The following is a 22,482-nucleotide window of genomic DNA, read 5'->3' on the forward strand; positions in this document are numbered from 1 at the left end:
GCAGGCCTCTCCCTGAGCAGGGAGCCTGATACGGGCTGGATCCTGAGATCATGACCTGAGCCAATGGCAGACGCTTAACAACTGAGCCACCCAGGAGCCCCAAACATCCAACTCTTGACTTCAGCTCAGGTCATGGTCTCAGGGTCGCTGGACTGAGCCCCATGTTGGGCTCCACACTCAGCAAGGAGTCTGCTTGAGATTTTCTCTCTCCCTCTCCCCTGTCTCTCCTACCCCACACATGCATGCATGCTCTTTCTCTCTTTCAAATAAATAAATCTTAAGAAGAAAAATTCACAGAAGGAACACCAACAGTGAACCCTAATGTAAACTATGAACTTAAGGTGCTAGTGATGTGTCAATTGAAGTTCATCAACTGTAACGAATGTCCCACTCTACTGATCCTCTGGTGATAGTGACGCAGCATGTGTGGGTCAGGAGATATTTGGGAACTCTATACTTTCTGCTCAGTTTTGCTGTGAACCTAAATCTGCTTAAGAAATAAAGTGAATTAAAATAGCTAACATTTACTTAGGGTACACTATGCGACACTATGTATGTATGTATTAACTCCTTTAACACTACGTATATTAACATGTGTTAACTTCTTTAACCCTCCCAAAATCTTAAATAGATATTATATTCATTTTACAGATGAGAAAATCAAAGCATAGAGAGATTAAACAATCTCTGTAAATCACAAAGCTAATGAGGGGCAGAGCCAGGCTCTGACCTTAGGCAATCTGCCCAAGACTCACTCTCCTGACCATTACATTCTATCGCCTCTAAGGAATGGCACACCTGCATTTATCACCATGTATTCCATATTTCAAATCAGACTTTCTTCTCATAAGTATGGTTTAATGTGGAATTGTCATTCTAACAGTATGTACTTCATGGTATAACGCAAGTAAACAGCTAAATTACATTACCTTTTTACTTTATAGATAGAAATAAGTTTGAAAGTTAAGAGCTTTTTAGCTACTGGATATCTACTTTATCTTACTGACATTCAATTTATATAGTTTGGATTCCTTAGTAAACAAACTCAAAAGGCCCATTTCTTTGGACACTACAGCAGCTGTTCCTTTTTGCTTTTAATTTGCTCTGTGCTTTTGATAGTCTCATTAACTTGCTGGGTGGATGCAGGCTGGGCTAGATCACAATCAGTTTAACCAGGCTAGTAATCAAACCCAAGGGAAGAAAGCCTGTCATTCAAACATACAGACTGAATGTATAGTCTATAGGTTCTTGCACTCTTAAGACACAAACCCCTACACTACAGACACCTATTCTGCTGCTGATTTCAAGGTTCTCCAAGAACTCTGGAAATCCAGTCACTAATTACTATCACATCTTGCAAGCCAGATTCATAATTACGTGACAGCCTTCTATGGGGCCCATATGACATGGTCTCTAAAAGCTCAGTGTCAAAGCTGAGCGACTAAGTATTTCAGCAGTTAATTAATGGAGCTCAAGACCCCCTGCATCATGCTCAGAGCAGTCTAAGAGTCAGTTTGTCTTTACACTGAAGGAAAACAAATGGTGATAGTTTCACGATCTCCCTCCCCATAACTACAGGTGTGCCCCAAAAGGTATAGTTGTATTTTATAAAGAGCATTGTATTCTCAATGCAAACTCTTTGAAGAGGGTTCTAACAAACATCCCCTCATACAGCTAAAAATTGTCCTTCTTCTTATAAGCTAGATTTTTATGCTGAGTAAAACTGCAATTATGTGGGTCTCATATAACCAAAAACTTCAAATTTTTAATTTTTTAAAAATTTTTTAGAAGATTTTATTTACATATTTGTCAGAGAGAGAGTGAGAGCGAGCGCAGACAGACAGAGTGGCAGGCAGAGTCAGAGGGAGAAGCAGGCTCCCTGAGGAGCAAGGAGCCCGATGCGGGACTCGATCCCAGGACGCTGGGATCGTGACCTAAGCCGAAGGTAGCTGCCTAACCAACTGAGCCACCCAGGCGTCCCTAAAAAAACTTCAAATTTTTTGAATATCTATACAGTGTCAGATAATTAATCAGAATCATTTCCTACACTTGGATGTTTTCAGGGAGAAATAAAAGTACTGTAAGATCTAATTTATTGGAATCTATTTTAAGTAGCCTGTACAATATGTAGTATCTTCAATTCCTTTCTCAAGTGAACCACCATTCAAAACACTCACCCCAAGCATTCCCCTAAGAAACCTCTGCTAACTCCATTATCTTTAAGCAGACATGTCCCCGAACCCTCCTATACTTTAGAGACAATTTACTGTCTGTTTCCCCCAGACTATAAGACAATGGAAGGCAAAGAGCAGGGAGCCTGATGTGGGACTCAATCCCAGGACCCCAAGATCATGACCTGAGCCGAAGGCAGACACCCAACCACCTGAGCCACCCAGGCACCTTTAACATATTCTGATGAATAAATAGATGCAAGCACCAAAAAATGACCCTGAGGCACCACAACACATTGAGTCTTTGGCCTCTGTATTCTCTAATAAGTTTACACAAACCACCTTACTGCATAACTTTAGGAACACAACCTCCATGAACATCAGTTTCCTCATCTATAAACCAAGGATAATTAAATTTAAGCTTCACAAAGCTGGCTAATGAGATTATGTAAAGAAAGCATTTTGTAGGCTATAAAATCAAGCAATATGTTGCTGCTATTATTCTCACTACTGCTACAACAACCACTACTACTACTAATATTTAAGAAAAAAAAATTCTTTCATGAATTTTTTTTTTTTCACAAATAAATTTTTTTAAAGACTTTCAACCAAGAGTTAACAATTAGTGACATGGAAAATAAAATTAAGTTAAACACCCAACTTTCTAGTCATTCTGATCATCTAAGTATGGGACAGTATGAGAGCTTTGGGCAGAGAACATTCCTAACACTGTCATCAAAACTTCCAAGAGAGGGCGCCTGGGTGGCTCAGTGGGTTAAGCCGCTGCCTTCGGCTCAGGTCATGATCTCAGGGTGCTGGGATCGAGTCCCGCATAGGGCTCTCTGCTTAGCGGGGAGCCTGCTTCCCTCTCTCTCTCTGCCTGCCTCTCCATCTACTTGTGATTTCTCTCTGTCAAATAAATAAATAAAATCTTTAAAAAAAAAAAAAAAAAAAAAAAAAAACTTCCAAGAGAGCTGAGGAAAGCGCCTTAAAGATCTGTCTTACTGCTACCAGATGAGAATAACAGTAACTGCCCTTCCACTCTGCTGGGTTGTCGGAGGCCCAAATGAGAAACAGGAAGTGAAAATAGCTTGGAAAATAGGATATAGGCTGCTCTTTTCTTTCACAGTCTTTGAGGAACTCTTACCTTAAGATATCCTCCAGCAGAGACAAGCATTTTGCTATCAGGAGAAAAGCAAAGGTCAGTCACCCAACCTCCATGGGTAGCAGCTCCTTCTTCTACTGAAATCGGAGCACACAAATGAAGCAGCTCCCCATTTGAGACGTTCCATATCTATACAAACAGGATATACAATGCATTAACAGGGTCATCCAGAAGTATTATATATCTCTCCATCTCTACTGGAACATATTTGGAAATCTTTCTTAAAAATATAATTACAATTCAGTGATACCTTAGGAGTTTTTTTTAGATTGCATTCTTTATCCAATTTTTTAAAAAACGTTAATTATAATATAAATGCATTACTTAAAATATTGATCATTAACCATACTCCAAAAAAGACAAGAGAGTTTAGAACAACTAGTCAGAATGTTGTGACTTTTTTCATTTAATAAAAAGAAAATAATGGAAGAAGAAAGGAACAAAAAAAGAGGCCTAAGAAACTACCTTAAAAAAACAAACAAAAAACCATAGAATTCTAGTCCAGTATCTACCACTAAGAATTCTGACAGAGGTCATTCAAACACCTAAAGTCATTCAAACGTATTTTAAACAATAAATCCCTACAGGGTTTTATATGTATAATATAGACCAGATTAATTACAGATACTAATGCTTTCATTTATTTCCAGTGATAACTAATATATGTAATAATCTAATTTTTCAAATAAATGTCCATCAGAAAAGGAATAAGAAATACAGAGGCATCAACAGCAAGAGAAAACAACCAAAACCATCATTTATAAATGTAATGCAAGAGAATCAAATGGAGAAATTCATTAGAAAGAATTCAGCAAGATAGCTAGATATATATGTATACACACATATAAATAGCTTTCCTACATTTTGAATAATCAAGTAGAAAAAATTTGTTTAATGTATTAAAAAAATTTTTTTAAATAACATTTGTTTAAATTTATTTCCTCAGGGGTTTCAGAAATATGAAATACTCCATAAACAGTAAAGGAGCACTCTCATCCAAGAGAACTCAGAGCAAAATGAATTTTCCCAAAGCAGCCCTGCCACTTCAGCTGATATGCCTTTATTAGAACAGAGAAGGCTGGTAACTCAGTCCTCAAGCAAGAGAAACTTAATTGTTCTGGACAGCTTATCTAATAACGCCTCCATTCCTGCAAACTGCATACTCTCTTATGAATTTTAAATCTTCCTTTGTAAAAAACAAAAAACAAAAAACAAAAACCAAGATGCTCCTCAAATACACTTGTTACTAACGCAGCCATCCCGGGGCCCAAATTTTTCCCATCAACTGCCGAATCCTAACACAACTAGAAGCAGGCAGGCCCATGAGGACTGCAACAGCCACATTGTAAATGTGGACTATCAAACAGACACGGTTTCATTAAGAGATCTTTTCTTTCAGTGCTGGAAACTGCAGAATTTGCCGTTTATTCACTTACAACCTAGTTAACAATTTATAAAATTATTTTCCTCAAATTCTGCCATTATAAACAATCTTTGGTTCGGGTCCAAGAATTCCGATGAGTCATTCTCAAGCTAAGAGCAGACAGCCAACTGCAAATAACTTGGGCATTTGCCTCCTTGCGTGCACAGACTCTAACTCATATACTTCACTCTAACTAAAATGAATTCTTTTCTGCAGAGGAGTGCTGCTGTGAATAAAACGTGCACAGGAAACAAAGCAAACAATGCCTCATCCAACCAGAACCCCAGGGCCTGTGCTGCCCAGTCACATTAACAATGTCCCCAGTGTGGTACAGAGCATTAGCCAAAGCTACAGAAAGAGCAGTGCTTTCATGTCAGCAAACATCCTACCCTGATTTCTCCATTGTCGTCTCCAGTCGCCAACAGGGTACTGTCCACAGAGAAGACAGAGCAGCGCACACAGCCTCTGTGGCCCCTCAGTTCATGAAGAGGGGAGAAAAGGTCAAAACTCCAAATCTGGAAGGCAATTAGGATGGTTTAGGAATAGTAAATACACTAAAAATAAGTACCTGCAAATGCTCCCCTAAGGGTTAGTTAGCCATAAATTCAATCATATGGTAAGTCTAACATTCCACAGTTCATAAATTTTCATTAGAAGCCCAAATTCCAACTTGCAACATTTTTTTTTTTCTGACTTTCCCTTTAATTACTGAAGTTAACTTCAGCTCAAGGGCCAAAATCACAGCTTCTTTAACCTTAACTTCTTTAGAAAGAACAGCAAATCAGTTAAGAGCATTTTAGAGTGAAGCCAATGTGAGTGTGAATCCTGGCTCCCCTACACTGACTAGTTCCTTGTGGCCTAGGACACCCACATCAGCTTCTCTAGCTTCAGTCTCAGCACCTGTACAATGGGACAACAGTACCTGAGATGTGAAGATTAAATGAGATAAATAGCGAAATTCCTAGCACAGGACCTAATATATGCCAAGTGTTCTTTAAAGGTTAGTCACTGTACTATCCTACTGTCTCAGCAGCCAAAATGTTCTTTTTTTCTTTCCAGTATTCTCCCTTGTGGTTCTGTCATCATCATTTAACAAGAATTTACTGAAATTACCATGTTCCAGACACTGTGAACTAAGAACTGACGGTACAAAGATACAGTCCCTGTCTTTGAAAACTTTATAGTTTAATCAGGAATACAGACTTATGAATTGTTAAGTTAATAGTTATATGAAGTAAATGCTCTAAGAAACTTGAGTAATATGTAATGGAACACTGAAGGCAGAGAAGCTCACCCTTCCTGAGGGCCAGGAAAGGGTTCACTGAAGAGCTGACATCAAATCTAGGTCTGGAAGAATGAGTGAGTCATAATGCTTCGAGGTAAAAAAAGGAGTTTGTGTCAAGCCAAATCACATGCCCAGGAGATGGAGGTAAAAGTAGCCTGGCACAGAAGGAACAACACAGCAGAAAGAGATGGTCATGGGCAAACAAGTCTGGCTTATAAAACACCGGTTACAAAGGTGTTTCAACTGGAGACTCAAATAGCCGTAGGAAAGATAAAATTGGAAGAGGCACAGACCACAGGTAGGTCTACCAATGAAGGAGGAGAGCCTAATCTTCTGGGTGGGGACAAGGAAGAGAAGAACAAGCCAAAAAAACCCTGAGAAGTAATCAACAGAGCATGAAAGACAGGATAGAGCCCCACATAATTCCAAGGTTTGTAGTTGGGTAAGATGGGCAGATGATGAGGTCATTAACAAAGAGAAAAAAAAAGAAGAGAATGGAGTAGTCAATGTCCCCAACCAGCAGCATCATTTCACTGGAAAGTGATTTTCAAAAGTATCAACTTAGATAATTACATAAACATTTACTGTGGATGTGCAGCTAAATATAAGTCCCTTTCAGTGCTTATCACCTATAAAAATAGTAGAAACTACATTTTATTAGTAACAGACAAAAAGTCATCAGTAAGCTAGAAATCAAAAGCCCTCATGTTATTCATCTATCTGACACCTAAATGCCAATGTCATCCTTTAAAAACTCATAAAATATGAGAAGGACACATAGACAGAAACATACTACACGTCATTTGAACTCATAACACATAATGAATACCAAACTTTTATGCATGCACATTTCAACTATTTGGCCTACCTTTGCAGTCTTGTCAGCAGATGTAGATGAAAACTTGGTAGCATCAGGAGAGATATCACAAGAAAGTACTGTATCCTGGTGACAGACAAAATCTTTTTCTATTCTTCCAGTAATAATACTCCATACCTTAAAAAAAAAATTCAGAAGTTGACACTTATAAGAACATTTTGTATTACTGAGCATAATTATCTAGAATACATAGCTATAAAACAAGAGTTTTTGCACAATGGTTGTTCTGACCTCTTTAAGTGTCCTTTCAGTACAGACGCTCTTAAATACAGAGCAGATGTAGGTGACTACACTAAACAGAAAACAGGCATGAGAAAATAGAAATCTAAAAATCTGAGTAGTTACTTACCATCCATCTGCTTGCAGATTTCAAAATATAATCATTACATTAGAATGCTTTTTTAAAAAAGAGAAATGTGCTTCAAATTACCTTCACTGTTCCATCAAATGACCAGGAAAGCAGTTTTGAATTTTTCAAGAGTTTAAAGTCTTTCACTGTTTCCTGATGGGCTTGTAGAAAGACATATTCTTCTGACTGCCAATTCCATACCTGAACATCAAAGAAATAAGTCTGTTATAATCCTTAACCCTCTCCTCATGATATCTCATTGGAGGAGTGCAGTAATAATTTTTGTTATTAGGCGCCTGGGTGGCTCAGTGGTTAAGCTGCTGCCTTCGGCTCAGGTCATGATCTCAGGGTCCTGGGATCGAGTCCCGCATCAGGCTCTCTGCTCGGCAGGGAGCCTGCTTCTTCCTCTCTCTCTCTGCCTGCCTCTCTACCTACTTGTGATTTCTCTCTGTCAAATAAATAAATAAAATCTTTAAAAAAAAAATAATTTTTGTTATTAAAAACTATTAAAAACTTTTGTTCTCATGGCATTTTGGTAAGACAAAGAAGAGTACCAAGAAAGAATAAGGTATTTCCATTTTACAGACAGAGAAAAGAAAAGCTGGGGTTAATTACCTTGATCAGAAGTAGAATAAAGTATTTTTCCTCCTAAATAAAGTTCATTTTCTTCAGTTGCTTAGAGAGCAGTTAATGATATCAGAAGATAGAGAAAAGCTATAATATGCTAGTGAGCTCACCCTCTGATTAAATTTTTCAGAGAAAATTATCCCTATTACATATTCAATTTCCTAAGCCCCACAAGCCAGGCCAAGACTGAAGATTCTAGCTCCACTGAAGCTACTGAATCCTACTGGTCCTCCTGCCAGGTCAGGTCAGCTGACCAGAGCAGCTTCAAACCAAGACATGGAAATTCCAAGTTTCAGAGATCTTAACTATCAGCTATCCCCTAATGCAATCCTCAAATTGACAAAGGAAGTGATATAGTACATTATTTTTCACATGGAGCTCCAGGAAGAATTCCTCAGGCACAGGAAAGGAGAAGAAATTGAAATGGTGGAGACAGTGGATTCAAAGTAGGCTTGAGGTATGGGCTGGAAGTGTGGTTCACAACCTGAGAAGAGCATTTCAAATAAAAGGAATGAATGTTTGAGTTAAAGCACAGCAACAGGAAATCATGGCAAGAATATGGGGACTGGTTCATAGTTCAATCTGGCTGAAACACAGGCTATGTAAAAGAATCAGAAAAAAAAGGTTAGGAAGATATTCAAAAAAACAAGCCCAACAGGCTTGATGAAGCTGGATTTCTGAAATGTGGACAATGAGGCAGACTGGAACAGAATTTTCTTCCATTTTTTAACATCAGGAATAAAAAGATAAAGAAAAATCAGCAACCACCACAGTTATGCACATTAGTGATATTCTGGGTCAAGTTTTTTACTGGTGAAAGTTCAACCGTAGAAATGTTTTCAGGCTTTCAGGCTTAGGGAAAACTGTAAAAGAAATGACACTTCTCTTATCCCCTTTCTTCACTCCTTTATTCTCCACACTTAGCAGCCATCTCCCCACTGAGCCCTGGCTCTCAGATCGCTCTCTCTCTCTGTCTCCAAGTGCTCATTCACAGAAGTTGGGGTAGGAACAGGTTATCTGTATAAGGGGGCAAAGAGACCCTATAAGAGGAGCTGGAAGTGAGAGGAGTTTTACAGAGAATGAATTAGGAATTTCAGCATTTTAAGAACTCAAAGAGGTATGTTGGTGGAAGGGGAGCAAACAGAGGTTTTCCCCACATATCAGAAAGGAAAGACACTCAGTGTGACTAAACATAAAATACCCTAGATCATTTCCACTAGGAATTTTCTGACTCTCTCCTACTTTCTGAGCTTTACTGGACTACAGAATCAGTGGCTCCTATTATTAAATACAAAGTGACCAGCACTGCCATTCCTCCCTGTGTCCGATTCAGTGTTCAATCCTGACTTAGGTTCGTACTGCTGCCCCCCACATTAAGAAGTCAAAGAGCATTCCTGAGCAGATGTAATACAAAATTCGACAATTGCTAGGGGAAGATTAAGAATAGCCCTCACAGTTTTTGTTGCAGAAGTTTTCTCATAAGGCAATGATGACAGGGATACTTTTTTTGGTTGGACTCAAAAACAATGTACTAATGGAATCACCTTACATAATTGCTAAACTTTCACCAGCATCAGCAAAATGTATTGAGGTTGAGTTTGTAGATGTCTCTACCATTAGCTATACTATTGGCGATGTATATACCCTACAGAAATTTTTTAGCAGTATAAATAGTAAAATTAAAATTTTAAAAATCCTGAAGAATTTTCTTATACCTGCGAGAGTCAATATACTCTCATACATTGGTTCAGGTAAACATGACGACTACTTGGGATTTGTTTATCTCAAGAGAAAGGATCAAAAACTACCGAAGGTAGATCTCAATTTTCACAACTCTTGGTGCTATAAACAGGAGAGTTGATTTTGCAAATCTTGGTAATAACTTTAGTTCAGTTCAACAAAGATTTACTGAACTCCTACTGAATTCCAGGCAGGCACACTAGGGATACAAAGATGAATAAAATAAAATAGACCTCCAAAATGGTAACTATGTGACATGTGTGTAGATTTGTTAATTAACTTAATCACTGTAATCATTTCACAATATGTACCTATTATATCAAATCATCACATACATCTAAAACATACACATTTTTGTCACACCTCAACAAAGCTGCAGGGGTGGGGGAGACAAATTTCCAATTAATCAGTCACTAAAAAATGAAAACAAAAACCCAACCACCAGTCAATTCTTGGACATACCCACCAAGAGTTTTATTACATGAACGTATACTCATTAAAACATTTTAAATGTAAGAAGTATTCTGGGTAGAGCAGGAAAAAAGGATGAAACATCACTTAACTCATATTTCTAAAAATAATCTAACTCTGATCCTAAAAATATTCCTAGAAATTATTTCTCCCCCTGGCTGAGTATATCTGATGTTCACGCAGGTCATTAAACCTAGGAATTTAGCTTCTGACAGAAAAACTATACAGTATACAATGTCTCAGCAGAATCCCATCAGAGGTAGTTTAGTTTTACCCATATCAAAGCCATCTGGAGAGGAAGAAAGGTGAATACCATGCTAAGTTTCATAGCTAATACATCAGTATCACGGGAGCCTGCAGTAAGTTTCTGCACTGAAACCAGATTTCATTCTAATCATACAAAACTCACAAAGACACAATGTAAAAATATTTCTTCAAAATACTTTTTTTTTTTTAACATTTATTTAAGTAATCTCTCCCCACAATGTGGTGCTCAAATTCTTGACCCCGAAGATCAAAAGTTGCATGTTCTTCTGAGTCAGGTGCCCTGTCTAAACAGTTTTTAATACTATAAATATTGCCACTATAGGAAATATATATATATACACACACATACAAATACATGAAATAAAAGAACACACAAACTTCTGTTGAACATATGCATTTATATCCCCTTCACTTCTAAAACTCTACTACAATGACAAAGTCAAGACAATAGGAATGAAGACAGCAACAAAATGTTGAAGACTGGGACACCTGGGTGGCTCAGTCGGTTAAGCATCTGCCTTCGGCTCAGGTCATGATATCAGGGTCCTGGGACGAAGTGCCACAGGACTGAGCTGAGTGCTGAGCAGGGAGCCTGCTTCTCCCTCTATCTGCCACTCCCCCTGCTTGTGCTCTCATGCATGCGTGCGCTCCCACGCTCGCTCTCTCTAACAAGTAAATAAATAAAGTCTTTAAAAACAAAAAAATGGGGGCACCTGGGTAGCTCAGTGGGTTAAAACCTCTGCCTTCGGCTCAGGTCATGATCCCAGGACCCTGGGAGTCCCACATCAGGTTCTCTGCTCAGCAGGGAGCCTGCTTCCTCCTCTCTCTCTGCCTGCCTCTCTGTCTACCTATGATCTCTGTCAAATAAATAAAAATCTAAAAACAAAAAAATGTTGGAGCCCCAAAAGCAGGAGAATGGTAATTGACTTAACAGAACCAAGAACACAGAATCCTAAAAGCATCAGAGAAAGACAAAAGCAACAAAACTGACACTACAAAACTCACCAAATGCTCAGAAACTGAGGTCACTGAGGACATGAGAGGTGGGAGTGAGGATGGGGCAAGGACCAGAACTATGAGGAACTGTGGGAAGACAGCAACCATGCAGGCATAATTTTTTTAAATCTCCCTGAAGCCTCCATTAAAAACAAAAATATTTTTTAAAAAACAGCAAAACCAGAAATGCAGATAACAATACCATGTTAACTGACGAAGTATCCCCACAAACCCTAAGATTACAACTGAGTAGAAACAAACTGAAAGCTGGAAGACTTGCATCCCAGCATCTCAGACAGAACTAAAAACAACAGAATTCCAAAACATCCAAGTGACATTCACTGGGATGTGCAGTGGACCAATGGGAGAGCAGCAACAGACACTGAAACTGAGTACAAAGAGACTACAGTAGAGTCTGAAGGGCTACACCAGTCTGGGACCTATGAACTCTCAAAAATAACGAGAACAATACTATAATCATGAGAAAAAACCGCTGGGAATAGAACCCAAATTGAGTATAACAGGATAATGGCAGCTAAGGAAAGAGAAGGTCTGAATAAAAATAAAAGAAGACAGGGCAAAGCAGTATCATAAAAACACCGTATTTTTAATGCTGTATGAAAACAAAAGGAGGAAGAGCTGGAGGGCTACAAAGCTAGAGGTGTTAGCCTTCAAGGAGTTTAGGAAAATGAATTTTGTGTAAAATAGGAAAGAACCATCATTGAATACAAAGTTACTATGCGAAAAAAGAGTGAAGTGTAGAAAATGTTCCTCCAAACAATGAAAGCAAACCAGAAGGAAGTCTGAAATAAAGGGCACCAGCACAACTGAGGACAGAAGTATAGCTTTGAGAATAGGGGGATCAAATGAAGGTTTACACAGTAAATAAGGAGGCACTACACCTACTCCTAGTTCTCTTCCCCACTTAGCTCCAAGGACCTGCCAGCCAGATTTATAACCTCCAGCCAGAAAGACCAGAGGATTCCTCTCTAGGAATCTCACAAGACCAGGACAAAAGACCTAAAGATACAACAAGGATTCCCCATCCAGATTGTTTTTCAGAAAAGGTTTCAGTACACACACAGAGCTTTCAAACAGCCTTTAAGGGTCCACTTCTAGTAGCTAATGATCACCACACAGCTGAGGAAGACCTTTAACACAAGAGGCCAGGGGCGCCTTGGTGGTTCAGTTGGTTAAAGCCTCTGCCTTCAGCTCAGGTCATGATCTTGGGGTGCTGGGATCGAGTCCCACATCGGGCTCTCTGCTCCGTGGGGAGCCTGCTTCCCCCTCTCTCTCTGCCTGCCTCTCTGCGTATTTGTGATCTCTCTCTGTCAAATGAAAAAATAAAATATTTTAAAAATAAAAATAGGGCGCCTGGGTGGCTCAGTGGGTTAAGCCGCTGCCTTCGGCTCAGGTCATGATCTCAGGGTCCTGGGATCGAGTCCCGCATCGGGCTCTCTGCTCAGCAGGGAGCCTGCTTCCTCCTCTCTCTCGGCCTGCCCCTCTGCCTACTTGTGATCTCTCTCTGTCAAATAAATAAATAAAATCTTTAAAAAATAAATAAATAAAAATAAAAATAAAACAAGAGGCCAAAACATCCACAATAGGAAAAAAAAAAAACACCTCAGAAGAAACAGCAACTATGCGTGAAAATTAAATTTTGAGGAAAAAATTATATAATTTATACATTATTTATATATCTATCCATTCTCAGGGAAGATATTACATCCATGAAACAAGAACACAGTGTTCTCCAAAAGGAATAAGAATGGACTCTTCAGCATTAAAAATAGTAGAGATGAGGGGTGCCCGGGTGTCTCAGTCGGTTAAGCACCCAACTCTTAATTTTAGCTCAGGTCATATCTCAGGATTGTGGGATCAAGCCCCATGTCATGCACTGAGTGTGAAGCCTGCTTAAAATTCTCTCTCTCCCTCTCCTCCTGTTCCAGCTCATGCACTCTATCAATATATACATACACACATATACACCTAAATAGAAGAAATGAAAAACTCAATGAAAGGGCTGGAAGAGAAAAATGAAGAAACTCCCAGAAAATAGAGCACGGTTTAAAATGATGAAATGTAGAAAAAGAAAATTACATGAAAAGTCCAGAAGATCCAGTATCTGAATGATGGTTTTTACAGAAAGAGAAAGCATACTGGAAGGGAGAGGGATAAAGAAAAAAATTCAAGTTTATTTGAATTAAAAACTGTTAAGTTTCCAAACTGAAAAGGGATCACAAAATGTCCAAAGCAATGGATAAAACAAATACACACAATGGCACGACTTCATGAAATTTCAAAATCCTAGGAACAAAAAGAAGATCCTAAAATCTTCCAGAGAAAAAGATTAGGAATCAGAATGGCTTCAGACTTCTCAATATGAGCTTTGGAATTTTGGGAGAAAAGGGAACAATGTCTTTAAAGTTTTAGGGTAAAATAACTGCAAACCACATCCAGTCAAGGATAGAACTGTCCTAAATTGCATCAAGGCAGAAAACACATTTGTAGTACACTCAGTCCACTTACTTATAATGACACTAATGACCTAAACAAAATTTTATTATAATTGTATTAGGATAATGGGATTGATAAAAGGGTGTGTGCATATGGCAAAGGTAACACAGGTGGGAAAAGAAAAAAAGTTAAATTTTTAACTTAATGTGTATCTTAATTGTCAGTAAATTCTCAAAGCTAGAGATTGGTAACATTATAAGCATGGCATATGGGGGCATGAAGATAAATATCAAAAGAAGTATCTAGAAGCTAAAAGAGGTAATTCTGGTAAATGAGTAACAGGGGTATCTATTTTCCATAATGAGCTTTGTAATACTACCTAAGTTTTTAAAGTATGTGCATTAGAACTCTGATAAAAACAAAGTGAATTTTTAAAAGAATATATAGTAGGCTTAATCCTTCTATATCCACAATCCTTCATTATGACAAACTATTCTTTTTTCACAGGATTTCATCCCTATAATAAACATCTTATCTTTAAAAGAATAAAATTATTTCAATCAGAGGGGCATGTCTCAGTCTGTTAAGCATCTGACTCTTGATTTTTGGCTCAGGTCACAATCCCAGGATCATGAGATCAAACCCTGAGACAGGCTCCATGCTCAGTGTGGAGCCTGCTTAGGATTCTCTCTTCCCCTCTCCTTCTACTCCTCCCCTGTTAACAAGCATGCACTCTCGCACTCTCTTTAAAAAAAAAAAAAAAAAAGAAAGAAAGAAAAAGGCTTTTAATCAGATTTTACTACTATCAAGAAAAGTAAAGAGCAATCATACAAATCTAGAAAAAAGTATATTTACTGATACAAATCCAAATACCAAGACAGGCAGGGGAACTCAAATGATTCCTTGATCGTCAAAATAACCTTCTAGTACAGGGTTCACAAGTCAAATTGTCTGCCTCACCCACAGAAAAATATGAAACATGAATGGGTTTCATCTAAACCTATGTGTATAATCTCAGTGTGTGCCCAAAGTAATAGCGTCTTAAAGAAATGTTTAAAATGCACACCAGATTTGAGCCACAACCAAAGGGTTCCTTGCTGGAGTCAGCACTACATATGTTGGAAGTTAATCTTTTCCCTCACCTGAATTGAAGAATCATCAGAGCTTGAAATAAGAGTCTTCCCATCATCTGTGAACTGGATGTGCCGCACAGTTTTCTTGTGCCCAATCCTGGATTGGAAAATTCTGTTGTTTAGGAGCTCTAAAATCTTCAAAATAGAAAAGCACAGAAAATTAGCACCATGAAATTGAGCAACACCCAGGCATTATACCCCAAGACATTAAATTAAAATTAGACTACAGAAGGGTATAAATTTTCCATCTCATAGTGCTTTTCATTTTAATTAAAGACACACAAATGAATGGTACACACGTATATACAAGTGTCCGCACACACACATGCATGAACACACTCACACACTCCCTAAAATAAAACACTCACTGGAATGATCAGATAGCAATAGGAACCAGTGGTCCTTCTGCGAACTCAACTACCCAAATCATCAAACAAGTAGCAGCCTGGACTCAGCCTCCAAAAAGAAAATGACATTTATGAAGGATGAGAGAGAATAAAGAAAAAAATTCAGGATGAGAGACAAGGCAAGCTCTTTATAAAACAACAGAGACATGGAAAGCGAGGGTAATGAGGGGAACAAGTAACAGAAAAGAGGATATGAGTAGGCTGGTGAAGTACCCTGAGAAGACTTAGCAGAGTTAAAGACTAATGTGTCAAATGCAGAGAAAAGGAAGTGATACAGAACTCAAAAACTAATGACAACGTCAAAAAGGCTTTCAAGTGAACTCACCAAAGCAAAACAAAAAAAGTTCTTTTGCCCAAATTAAATGTACTCAAGGAAACCTAAGGAAAATACAAATGATGCTAAAATAGGACACTGTAGGAATTCAAACCTAACCTGCACATCTGATAAAAGGCCCTTTAGAAAACAAAGGGAAACTGTGTGAATGAGAGCCTTCCCCAATGAGGACAGACGACCTTACAATTGCTACATGGCAAAGGCAGGCTAGCACCCTACCTGAGCACAGTGGCTCAGAGACTCAGGGTTTGAACTGCAGCCCTGCCATTTACTGATTTAATGAAAGTTGTAGAAACTAGGAGTTCAGACACCTGCAAAACAGGAATAACACCACCTAATATCCAGGGTTTTACAGAAATTCCATGAGAGAAACTGACAAACACCTAATAATGGTAGCTGTTTAATAGATTCTAGGCCCAACCAAAAGAAAATGCCATTTCACAGGTTAAACGGAGTTAAGTATTGGTAATCTAATGTGATTCACTTATATAGTATTTATATTATTTGATGACTTTGAAGAGAACAGGGATATGGGTGAGGCCATGTGTGTTTTGTGAATTATTTCCTTAAACTATCTATATGGCTCATTTTAAGACACTTAGTAAAAACAAAAAGAATGTAGGCCTGTTTTTGCAACAAGGTTAAAAGAAAAGGGGGAAGCAAAGGTCCTTTAAGAATGAAAAATAATATACACCAGTTTGAGAGATGACACTGAGAGGGAGATTAAGGTTCCCTCGTAAATGTACAACCATTCCTTGCTTAAAATCCACAATATACTTTTTTTCAGAACAGCACTCGTCTTCACAGTAATTTTTGACAATGGAAAAAAAAAAAAAACCACAAAACCTTAACTCCAAATCCATGCCACAATGGCCAAACATATAATAACACTGACATCACTTTCTAAATACTTCCTTCTTCACTTTGTTTATAAACATATAGTCTCCTCTTTGTGAAGCAGTATGGACTGGAGAACATTTGTGTCTTTCCTTATGAAAATAAATCCAAGGTAAAATAAATGTGGCTAGTGCCTCAATTAATAAATTAAGAAATAATTCCAAAAAAGTTTGGGTGAGAAAAAGTGAGAGAAGGAACCAATGTTCTTTGAAAAATTATTATACAGCTAAAGACAATGTATGTTGTGATAAAATCATTTTTATTATACTTTTTTGCATTTGTTAAAATGTATTTGGTCCTCTTTAATAAGTTAAGAATTTCAGGTGGTAAAGAGGTATTACTTCTAATACAAAAAGTAGAACAGAAAGGGCTGGTGAAACAGGTAAGCATTAAGACAGCCCTGCACGGACATTCCCAATGAACCTTATCAGTACCAAAATGGAAACTTACACCACGAGCTAAGAAGAAAAACAATGCTCTTTGCACAGATAGCTAAATCTCTGAGGCTGTTTGATATACTTGGAGAACAGTAAAACAACTAGGTAGAGAATAAGAACACAAAAGGACAAAAAGTATGAGAAACAGTAGTAAAGGGAATCTGAAAAATATACCACCAACAGGACGGTAAGATTATTTTTAGTCTAACAGAATGACTAATATACCACAGGAAGATTTCTTTAGTATAAGCTACAATGCCAGACACATAGTCAATTTTAAATAAATAACTCTCCTGCACCAAAGGACTCTGAAGACTAGAACAGAATACCTCAATGGCTCCATCTTCACCTCCAAATGCAATGTACTGAAGACACGGACTTAGGCAACAGCAACTAACTTGAGCTTCAGTCAGATAATCAATCTGACCTGTTTTTCCATTAATGAGCTAATGAAAAATAAGGCACAATCAGTTATCAGGCCATAAGAGCAGTATCTGTTCTTTAAAATGGACTTCAATTGAAAAAATAAAACGAAACAGAAAATAACCAACAAGAGCTCCCAGGGGAACAACAAAGTCTCAGCAGCTGCATTTAGCTCTTCGCACCTTCATTTCATTTCACTTTTGTGGTTCAAATACATTTTCATAAAATAAAATGAGCTTTAAAAGGTTTAAAAAGCAGCTGCTGTGTGCACCACCTGAGACACATCTGCCTGATTTATAATCCCACAGCTAGCTCTGCACCCGGTTTTCCATTTCTTCATCACACACACACACACACACACACACACACACACACACACACACACAAAGTCCATTTTAATAGGGCTATCGTTTGTTAAAGTACACTTTTCAGATATTTTTCAAGGGGGCTAGTGATATGGGACTGAGGATACCTAAAAAGCCATATTCAAATAAAAATGGGTTTTATATCCTCTAAATTGCTCACAAAACAGGATAAATTAAGATTCCCACCTTTGTGAGCTGGGGAGAAGGGAGCTTTGGAGAAAAACCCATAAGTATAATTTGGGTGACTGGACCTAAAATGCTTAAACAAAGACTACCTAATTTCATAATATGTACCAATGCTAACTATTATGTTTTTAAGTCTCATTAATAAAGTCTCATCACTGTGAGACTGTGACCTGGGAAACTACATCTCAAGCTCAAATCAATTGTCAGCTACCTCTCTCATACTGTTACAATCTAAACAGGGCGCCTGGGTGGCTCGGTTAAAGCCTCTGCCTTCAACTCAGGTCATGATCTCAGGGTCCTGGGATCAAGCCCCGCATCTGGTTCTCTGCTCAGCAGGGAGCCTGCTTCCCTCTCTCTCTCTCTCTCTCTGCCTGCCTCTGTGTCTACTTGTGATCGCTCTCTGCCAAATAAATAAATAAAATCTTTTAAAAAAAGAAAAAAAAAGAAAAGTCTTAAATCATTTTCCAACATGAAATAAGCAGTCATATTTGTTTCAGGTACAAAGATTACAGGGTATCAAAAAAGGTACTCTTAGCGAAATAAGTCAAGCGGAGAAAGACAACTATCATATGATCTCCCTGATATGAGGAAGTGGTGATGCAACATGGGGGCTTAAGTGGGTACGAGAAGAATAAATGAAAGACGATGGGATTGGGAGGGAGACAAACCATAAGTGACTCTTAATCTCACAAAACAAACTCAGGGTTGCTGGGGGGAGGGGGTTTGGGAGAAGGGGGTGGTATTATGGACATTGGGGAGGGTATGTGTTTTGGTGAGTGCTGTGAAGTGTGTAAACCTGGTGATTCACAGACCTGTACCCCTGGGGATAAAAATATATGTTTATAAAAAATAAAAAATTATATTAAAAAAAAAAAAAAAAAAAAAAGGTACTCTTTATTTTACAGTATCTTACCCAGCAGATTCTGATCAACTAGACATTCAAAATGAAGACTGAACTGCTAAAATCTGAATTTATCTTCTTTCTCTCAAAAATCAGTTTCCATATTTTCCTAAGTAATAACTAAAAAATGTTTTGTTCATTTAAATGGAATTATTGTCAGTTTAACTATCCCCTAACCTCTCCCACAAACATAGAATAAAATGATACTTTTATAGACATAAGACTCCTTTCTGAAGTCTCACAGTTATGACAACTATTAAAGAAAGGCTGCACAAATTTAATAAAAGCAATACAAGCATGAGGATACTAAACTTGACAAGAAAACTGCATTGAAAAATAACCTAATGGGGCACCTGGGTGGCTCAGTGGGTTGAGCCGCTGCCTTTGGCTCAGGTCATGATCTTGGGATTCTGGGATCGAGTCCCGCATCAGGCTCTCTGCTCAGCAGGGAGTCTGCTTCCTCCTCTCTCTCTCTGCCTGCCTCTATGCCTACTTGTGATCTCTCTCTGTCAAATAAATAAGTAAAATCTTTAAAAAAAAAAAAAAGAAAGAAAGAAAAATAACCTAAGTCGGCTAAAAATCCATAACAAGGTATCAACATTCAAATCCACACCCCAATTCATCCCTGAAATATAGAGGATTAGGAGCTCCACATCAACATATTAAGGATGACAGTAAGACTTGTAAAATATAGAACAAGGGGAGTCTCACACCTTGACTCTGACCCCTGAAAGCAGGCAAGGAGAAATGGCCACACGCCAGAGACAGTTTACTTCCACTTATCTGTCTCCAGAATTTGGATCCCACCTTCATCCCATAAACAGCTCAGACTTCTGGAAATAAAAAGGACCTTATAGGTGAAGGAAGTGAGGCTCAGAGAAGTACGATTTACTCAAACATCACATAAAACTAGTTGACAGGAAAGCTTAAGCTGCACCTGTACCTCCTGAGCGAACAGTCAGTCACTGTTCTTTCCACTACAACAAGCTGAGCTTTACAGCTTGTTACGCTTTTGCCCTACCCTCAGTCAGTCTGTCTCAAGTTCTCCTCCTGGACTCCATGCAAATCAAGGATGTGATCACAGATAACAACTGGAGAGGAGTGAAGTGAGACGAGGTATCACTTCTTTTTAATTTGAAATACAAGCATATTTGGACCTCAGCTCAAAACCTACATGTTTATTCAACTGATACCTACCGAGCACCTGTTAGATACTACACAATTATGCCTGATCCCGTTTGAAATCAATCAAAATTGTTCAAAACAATTTTTCCAACTGTTTTCTAAAAATTACTCACCTGCAGTCGTTTTATATTGTCAGCTGCAAGAACCATCACTTCATTTTCTTGAAACACAACATCTATTTCTTGCTTTAACACTATAGCAGAGTTCTTACATACTTTTTTTGTCTCCCAGAGCTACTTAAAGAGATTAAAAAAACTAAAATAAGATAACCACATCCTGAAATATGTAAAGAGAAGGCTTAGAATCTTAAGCAAAATACAAAACATGCTTCATACTCAAAATACCTATGATGCCAGAAAAATTTCCATGATTAGATTATGATCCAATAATAAATATTTGTTAATTATATGCTATAACAAGTCATAATTAGTATAGAAGAGTAATGTGTGCTAGAGCCAAAATGCCCAAGTATGAACTCTAGTTCCCCCTGAAGTTGTGACTTGGGGCAAATTACCTAACCCAGTGTTACTCAAAGTAAGAACTCCTACTAGTCCACAAACTGTCCTGACACCAAGGAGCCTATACCAGAATGTAAATAAATCAACTATATCACTAATGTGCTGTTAGCCATATGCTTACTGATATGATTACTCTTTTTTAACAAGACTTTCTTGATGAAGGAAGCAGGGAATTGAATTACATCCTGGTTCGTTTATTGAGACTGGCACTTTAAGCAGGACTGATTTAACCTCCCTGTGACTTAGCTGCAAAAAGGACTACTGCGAGAACCAGCAAATATAAGTATAGTACTTCGCATGATGTCTAGCACACAGTAAATACTAAAAAAACTGTAGCTTCATTGTGTATGAAACACTATATTAGATGCCAAAGGGATAAACCAGGATCCCTGGCCTCAAAGACCTTACAACTAAAGACATGTGAACGAGCTGGAAGAGCAGTGCAGGACTGAAGGTGAGAAGTAAAGCGAATCTGTACTTAAATTCAAAGTAGAATTTGGAAAGTACCATAAGAAAAGGACATGGAGTTATAGGACATTAAAGGAAGAAGATGTTCCCTCTAGGGAAAACCAGGAAGGGCTTTGCAGAAGATCAGGGGAACTTGAACGAATGCTAAGATTTCAACAAGGAGAAAAACAGACAAACAGGGTATTCCAGACATAAGAAATCACATAAGCAGAAGAAACAGGAAACTACAGGGTAACGGGAAAACGTGAGCAGCCCAGTGTAGGTTACCTGTAGGAATAAACCAAAAGAAAAACTGCAGCAGAATGAGGCCATACTGTGACGAAGTTCAGTGTAGACTTAGGAGTACCTACTTACTTTCAGTAAACAAGAGAGCCACTATCTGTTTTTTGAGCAAAAATGAAATGACTGTATTGTACATGAAGAACATATCTTGGAAGCAGCATGTAGAAAGCCAAAAAAGAAAAGACTGTGGCAAGGACTAACACATTAAGAGAGGAAACATGTTGGGGCACCTGACTGGCCCAGTCAATGTGTAATTCTGGATCTCAGGGTTGTGAGTTCGAGACCCACATTGGGCACAGAGATTACTTTAAAATAATAAAATCTTTAAAAGAAAAAAAAGAGAGAGAGAGAGGCAACATGTAATGAGCACCTAAACTTGAAATGAAAAAGGAGAATGGGGTGCCTGGTGGCTCGGCTGGTTAAGCATCTGACTTTTGATTTCAATTCAGGTCATGATGTCAGGGTTGTGAGACTGAGCCCTGCAATGGGTGGCAATGGGTTTGGACTAGACGTGAAGGCTGCTTAAGATCCTCTCTCCTCCTCTCCCTCTTCTAATTGTCTCCCATCTCTCTCTCTCTTCCTCATTAAAAAAAGAAAAAAAAAGTAGAAATAAATGAAAGAAAATGGAAAGGTGAATGTTGCTGGGGATTGGGGGTGGGGAGGGATAGGGTGGCTAGATTACGGACATTAGGGAGGATATGCACTATGGTGAGTGCTATGAATCGTGTAAGACTGATGATTCACAGACCTATACCCATGAAGCAAATAATACATTATATGTTAATTTTTTTAAAATAGAGTAATTATTGATGGGTTAAAAAAAAAAGAAAGGAAAATGGGAAGGCAGAATCCATTAGAATTGGCAAGTAATTAGATATGGAAATTTAAAGTGGAAAAAAAGAGTAAAAAATTAAGTCAATATATTATCTCGTAATATATTTAAATTAACCAAAATATAGTTTAATCATTGGACTTCTCTAGCACCTGGTTCATGGTAATACTCAATGAATGGGATGTTTGGGATGAATGAGACTGTTATGGTCCATATAACAGCACTTTTCAAGGATAAATATTAATCTAGTAGTTTCTTGTTTTAATTCCAATACTGCTCATCAATT

General features: G+C 38.1%; 1 protein-coding gene across 7 annotated transcripts in view; it reads right to left on the minus strand.

Moving 5' to 3' along the window:
- APAF1 (apoptotic peptidase activating factor 1) overlaps positions 1-22,482 on the minus strand; it is a 91,861-nt gene that overhangs the window by 4,031 nt on the left and 65,348 nt on the right. For all 7 annotated transcript variants that reach the window (XM_082739228.1, XM_082739223.1, XM_082739227.1 and 4 more), the window contains exons 21-27: positions 20,210-20,329; positions 17,366-17,482; positions 14,971-15,096; positions 7,352-7,471; positions 6,913-7,038; positions 5,149-5,274; positions 3,319-3,465 (exon numbers count right to left, since the gene is read on the minus strand). In XM_082739228.1, the coding sequence (XP_082595354.1) occupies positions 3,319-3,465; positions 5,149-5,274; positions 6,913-7,038; positions 7,352-7,471; positions 14,971-15,096; positions 17,366-17,482; positions 20,210-20,329 (882 nt within the window). The remainder of the gene's footprint in view (positions 1-3,318; positions 3,466-5,148; positions 5,275-6,912; positions 7,039-7,351; positions 7,472-14,970; positions 15,097-17,365; positions 17,483-20,209; positions 20,330-22,482) is intronic.

The sequence above is a fragment of the Mustela nivalis genome (assembly GCF_964662115.1).
Source record: "Mustela nivalis genome assembly, chromosome: 7".
Taxonomy (NCBI): domain Eukaryota; kingdom Metazoa; phylum Chordata; class Mammalia; order Carnivora; family Mustelidae; genus Mustela; species Mustela nivalis.